This window comes from Aegilops tauschii, chromosome 2 (assembly GCF_002575655.3).
Source record: "Aegilops tauschii subsp. strangulata cultivar AL8/78 chromosome 2, Aet v6.0, whole genome shotgun sequence".
Lineage (NCBI taxonomy): Eukaryota > Viridiplantae > Streptophyta > Magnoliopsida > Poales > Poaceae > Aegilops > Aegilops tauschii.
Window position 1 is genome coordinate 568549779 of NC_053036.3, and position 6257 is coordinate 568556035.

Consider the following 6257-nt stretch of genomic DNA (forward strand, 5'->3'; position numbering starts at 1 on the left):
CCAAGCAGTCTGTATTAAAATCATATCCGACGGCCATGGAGATGACGGACGCACACGTTGTTATCGATCGGATGATTTGAATCATTTCCCATATTTATGTGTATGCGCTGATTTCATTGCTGAGGTCACGAAGCAAAAAAAACACTTTGTACGTGTGGCATGGAGGTAAGATGAGGGAGAGAGGGAGAGAGGGAGAGGGGGAGGGAGGGAGAGAGAGAGGGGGGATGCAGCTTCGGTGCCTTAAAGGCACCTGCCTTTGGGTCACTGACATGTGGGCCAGCCACCTGTAGGGCCCACATGTCATAGACACAAAGGCAGGTGCCTTGAGTCACCGAAGCATAGTCCGAGAGAGAGAAAGAGAGAGAGAGAGAGAGAGAGAGAGAGTACAACACCATCATTATATTGCCAATGAAAAGGTGGTTGAATGAAGAGATGGACTAATCTCGAGTACAACCTTTCACAAATTTAGATTTAATCCTTATTAAAAATTCATCTAAAACTTATTAGGGGGAAGATAGACACCAATACGAGAATATGATTAGAAGTGGAAAAATACCAAGATCCGTCCAAAATACCATCGATTGTACAATTAGTTAAAGACCCCAATACTATCGTTCTTCTGTAGACAATATCGATATATAGCCAACGAGAAGGCGGTTAAATTAAGAGATGGACTGATCTCAAGCATGAGCATTCACTGTTTAGATGTAATCCTTACTAAAACCACATCTAAAATTATTGGTAGGAAGATAGACACCAATAAGCGAGGGTGAGTAGAAGAAGAAAAGGCCAAGATCGGTCCAAAAGTTTGTCAGTTACATAATTAGCCGAAGAGCAAAACTATCGATCTTCCGTTGACAGTCTTTGCCAAGAACACAATACAAAGGGTTGTAAGCCATGTCTATACAAAAGCATAATTATGTTTCTGCAACACATATATGTTGGTAATTTTAAATGATAGTTCAAAAAATATGTCATCTAGAGCCGCGCAAACGCTCGGGTCGCACTGCTAGTTAATACGTAGAATATGAATCCAGACCTGTGGAATCCGTTTGTACTTCAACATATGCTGGTGTATATACAGATAACAGAACACTGTCCAGGTAATCGAGCAAATAAGAATGTCGCAACAGCAAACCAGCAGCAGTACAGGTGTAGGGTGTATGTGCACAGATCCAAAACAACGGAAACAAGGGGATCGAAATCCATGATACAGATGCAGCCTACAAGTTTCTATGCAATTCAGAATGTGTTTTTACAACCTTTTCTGTTCATCAACGCCGTAGTTCGAGTCACTTGATTGATTGTGCTTCTCTCTGCATCTCGCTGGGCAGTTTGGGATCAGGTTAGGTCGTCCTCGTCCAAGGAATCCCCGTCGTCACCTCCTACATCTTTCTTGATGGCCTGCAGGTCACCTGTTGGTAGCTTCCTTGCGAGCCGAATTACCTGCAGCGACCAATCACGTCAGCCCAAGTGAAGACCCAGGCACAATTGAAGTGAGATGGAATGGTCTTGTACTAGTTTGATAAGAAAATGAAATGTATCCTGTGATCACTACTGAAGCACACAAGACTGGCACAATAGAAATGGTAGAATCTGATGAATACAGTATTACATATTAATTAAAAGGAACATTCGCAATAGCATGTCGGCGCTTAGTCCCTTCTGAATACTTCACCGTGTACTGGTGCTAAGTATGTCACTTAGGCAAAAAGCAGATGAGGCAATGTAATTGTGGAGGAGAGAAGACTTTGGTGTCCTCAGAAATAAACGAATCCAGGCACAAGGCCCTGTGTATATTTTGACCCCGTTCATATCCCCTTGTCCTTGTCCCCTTGCTACCGCTTGAGCTTGCACAAAAGATCCTACAGCTAACTAAATGAACCTTAGAGACAACAAACTAGGCACCTATGAATTGGGGAGTTCAGTTCCCAGGCCTCCACACACACTAAGCACTTGCTCTAAGCACCTGTGCATTAGGAGAGGCCTTAGTTAACAATTCTAAGCAAATGCACCATCATAGATCATCTCATATAATCGATAGCCTTTTGACTAAGGATCTCAAAAGATATACCACATGGTCGAGGTGATTAATGGCACTTGATTGAGCAGCACGCTTGATTTCTTCAGCATCACCTTCCTCATAAGCAGACAGCAGTTTCATTGCACATCGATTCTGGTCACTACTCAGGAAGCCTTGAACCCTGCAACACAGAAAAAGAGGAAAGAAAAGTGATTTAATACAACCAACATAACACAAAATATGTTACATGCCAATGCAATACCAGTCTATCACCAACGCATAACTTACTCTGAGCAATCATTGTAGCATTTCTGAGCTTGTTGAAAATCATGTGCATAAAGGTAGATAATGATTGCACTCAGATAGGCCTGCACACATGGAACAACTCTGGATTAACACTTTTTTTTTCAAAATCGTGGTACCTCTTAACTGAACAAAACAGAATGAATATAGTTTCATTTTGCACATCAATGTTTTATAAGGGATAAACTTCCAAGACCAGCTAGCATGCCATTATCTGTTAAGAAACTTTTCAGTTTTCACCACATAATCTTTCTCGCTGCAAGAATTATCTTGCCGAAAGAAGGAAAAAAACAAAGTTTCAGAATGTACACTCTATTCAGCGAACACATTTTGGTGAATACCAAGGTTTCCCTAAGAAACCTTGGAAAGTACAAATTTCTGAATAGCTAAGCACATTTTGGTGTAAATATTACCTTGCATTGGCTGTTGACGGCATTGCACTTATCAGCAGCTGAACCAAGTCTTAAATGGAATGCAGCGGCATCCGAGTACCTGTCAGAGATGGCCAAATATGAAATGACACATAAATCAGTACATAAACACGATTGCTAAAAATGCCAAGTGATGTATATGTGCATAAATGTCAGAAAAAGATCAAGGACATCGTGTGAACTGAAGAATCCAACGATAAATAAGGATGCCACTACAACTTCAAGAACATTTTAATCCACAAGTACATTCAGCAAACAGAACCATCAAAAGGTATGAGTGCAATAAGCTCTAATAATTCTAAGAAAAGCAATTGTTCGGGGAAGGAGAAAAAAAATGACCAAAACAAATAGGCAGGCACATACACAAAAAGGGCCTCCTGTGAATCTACTGAATAAAGGCGTGCAAGAAGGGAGCTGGGTTTGTTCCAAAAAAAGAGACTCAATCAAAACATACACAAATCCTAGAATAAGGATGTAAAAGCTCGTGGAATATAGGATCAACCAGTTCGGATTATTTTAGTAAGCAAATGTAAGCCCTTGCCGATTTCCATAAGTCTCTGCCTGCTTCTTTATGTTTGATGAACAAAACAGCATTCTTAGTTAAAGCAAAAATTGCAAGGATAGACCAAAAGACTGGGAATTAATCCCCAAGTACCAGAAAGGACTGTAGGAACCGAAATTGGTAAAGATGCCACCTATCATTGCCCACCATTTGGTGCGCGTGTAGCTTACTCCAATTCTGTTGGTGTTTACTGGGGAGTACTTATTCGAGTAGATATTGTATTACTCCCCTAGTGTTGCTCTCAAAGTTTTGGGATCTAGACTCCTTTTCTAAAATGTGCTTGCTCCAAAAGTAACAGCAAAGAACATACGAGTAAATGAATTCAAGAAAATCATGCATGACACATGACATGCCATGGATTTGTAAGAGGACATGCAAAAATGTAGTCTAATTCTGTGCAATCTTACTTCTCAAGCTTCACATATAAACTTGCAGCAGCACGGTACAAGTCAAAAGCCATCTGCTCCTTTCCATCTTCTTCTAGAAGTGTGCAAGCGTCATCATACAATTTAGTTGCTTCTTCTGGAGCTTTATCTTCCAAGGCACTGATATTATAATGATTAGACACATGAGCCTCGGAACGAATGATGATCGGATTGCTTTTGAATTACCTGGCACCCTTTGCAAGAGCATCAGAAGCAGGTTGTGATCTTCCACATTCACGGTAAAATTCTGATGCTCTGCGATAAAAGTCCGAAACTTCATTCCATAGTCCAAGCTCCTTTGCTAAAGCACCAGCATTTTCCATATGCTTAGCAGCATCCCACGGTCTAGGGAATTAGTCAAGGGTAAATTAGGTGATTGTTCAACGATGTGACAGCACAACAGAGAACAGACATAGATAAATTTTGAAGGATACGATGAGATCATTTCTTGTCCTTTTGAAGCCTTCTCAAATGCATCCTTTGCTTTCTCATTGTCCTTTCTGAATCTATAAGCAATTGCTTTAAAGTGGAGATGAAATTTCATTACATACAACGCAGGGGAGCAAACAGTGAAAGAGAATATACGAATATGGCGACAGCATACAAAGTCACTGACCAGCTTGTTCGTACAAGGCGGTAGCACTCTTCCAATCAGCATTCCATCTTGTAAAGCTCAGTTTGGTTCTGCAAAAGAATATATTAGGAAAAAGATTGTCCATATTCATTTAGCACATTAATGGATGCAAAAAGGAATTTCTTTAAATGAAATTGATTTGATACAGTAACATCAGTAAAAATACGAAAATCTGCATACTTAGCAAACACTCACGCGTTAAAAGTTAAAACAAACAGGTGGCAATGTAAATATATCGTCTAATAAGTATCTGAAATTCAGGCAATTGGGGGAAAAAAAACTTCTGAAAATAATTCCAATTACCATTAAGCATTAAGCAAATTTGTTTGCACTGGGGGGGGCGGGGGGCATCTCAAGTTATGTTTTGCATGTATAAACTATGTTGCGAAGAGACTATCATTTTTAAATAAACTGGTGAGCGTTTGAGAAACTACGAAGAACAAGAGGTTCACTTCTATGCAAGGCAATGTCCTCTTGTTCCCTGCAAGAAAAAAAGTGCTGTTGTTCTCATCTGCTATTACAATCGAAGTGGAGAATAGCCCAAGTTAAATTTCTGAATGTGCCGCATTAGTTAGTGCAGTGGATTTGGCACCACAAATTCCCCAACGGCCAATGTGCTAACATGCCCAACATGCTACACCACAGTAAGAAGCAACAGACTGACACAAGAATTAGTACGCCTACGCCCATGCCTGCTGCCGCTGGTATTTCAATGGCTAATCAGATACGAACATATGATCAGGGAGACAGAGTCTACTTGTGTTTCCCTATGACGCGCAGGTTGGATGTAAACAAAATTGCAGCAAAACAAAGAACAGGCGTGCAGCCTGCTCACATTGCTTGACTTTTTTCCTGCAAGATTATTGCATCTGCTCCAAGTTAATGATCCCTTTCAGGCAAGAATGGCTAGGAAATCCCCTAGCATTTGGGGCCAGTTGTCTGAATCATACTACCCCAAAGCTTACCTACTACATCCACCAACCACTTGGAGATCGCCAAGATCCTAAAATCAGCGCCACATATATTTTCATTAAAGAAATCGCTAGCTCCGCCTCACCTAAGATCAGGCACAGATCCAGGACTCCCCGATCCTTGATCGGGAAAGAAAAACTCTACTGAAGAAAGCTCTAATTCGAGAGCGGCACCTCGACTAGTCCGCCCTCTGGGCCGCGATCAGACGGCGGGCGCATCGGAAGGAGCAAGGGGGAATCCAGGTGTGGGGGAGGGGGGAAGAGATAAAGGAGAGGGGGAGAGGGGACTTGCAGTTTGTCGGCCTTGGCCATGAGCTTCTCCGGGTCGGCAGACGAGCTGGCCATGGCGGAGAGAGACCACCGTCTTCTTCCTCTCCGCTGCTGCTCCTCGCAGATTCTCTCGGGTCGACGACGGCTGGGCTGGGTTGGGTTGAGTTGAGCTGCCGAGCTGCCGTTCGGAGGGAGGAAGGGATCCGGTTCCTCTCTGAGATCCGTGCAGCGTCAGTTCATCCCGTCGCCGTGACAGACGAGTGTCGAACAGCTGGAAGAAAAAACAAATCAATGACGTCGAAGCAGTGTGACCGGGGGCCCAATCCTTGTAATGAGGCTGACTCACTGGAAAGCAGAAACGATACGTTTATTGTCACAGCCCAACAATCCAGGGCCCTAACCAACGGCCCAGAATTCCAATGAAGTTGGATTTGGTTCGCATTTTACAATTACAAAGTTGGATTTATATCCCTCAAACAAAAAGTTGGATTTATGACGATGTTTGGTTGGCCATTACAAAGAGACCTTCAAAATAAGATCAATCTTGATACATTTTGAACATGATCAAAATTTTAAGCTACGAAATAATGTGAAACATCTATGAAATTGTTTTCGTTATGTTTTGCTTACCTCCACAC

The 6257-nt window shown here is 42.0% G+C and overlaps 1 protein-coding gene across 1 annotated transcript; it reads right to left on the reverse strand.

Moving 5' to 3' along the window:
- Window positions 1–1051: 1051 nt before the first annotated feature.
- Window positions 1052–5923, reverse strand: LOC109756297 (gamma-soluble NSF attachment protein). Its single transcript, XM_020315155.4, has 9 exons — window positions 5642–5923; window positions 4361–4428; window positions 4179–4263; window positions 3931–4089; window positions 3727–3864; window positions 2740–2818; window positions 2312–2391; window positions 2075–2204; window positions 1052–1446 (listed from the first exon to the last, which is right to left on the reverse strand). Exons 1-9 carry the CDS (start codon window positions 5692–5694, stop codon window positions 1342–1344), a joined length of 897 nt encoding a protein of 298 aa, XP_020170744.1. The 5' UTR covers window positions 5695–5923; the 3' UTR covers window positions 1052–1341.
- Between the last annotated feature and the right edge of the window lie 334 nt (window positions 5924–6257).

What these genes read in the sequence shown, in the direction of transcription:
- LOC109756297 (XM_020315155.4), bottom strand. Translation starts at nt 5,694, where the DNA reads ATGGCCAGCTCGTCTGCCGACCCGGAGAAGCTCATGGCCAAGGCCGAC. An exon ending in CCGTCAACAGCCAATGCAAG is followed by an intron (nt 2,392 to 2,739) that starts GTAATATTTACA and finishes CCATGTGTGCAG; the next exon opens with GCCTATCTGAGTGCAATCAT. An exon ending in TTAATCACCTCGACCATGTG is followed by an intron (nt 1,447 to 2,074) that starts GTATATCTTTTG and finishes TGGTCGCTGCAG; the next exon opens with GTAATTCGGCTCGCAAGGAA.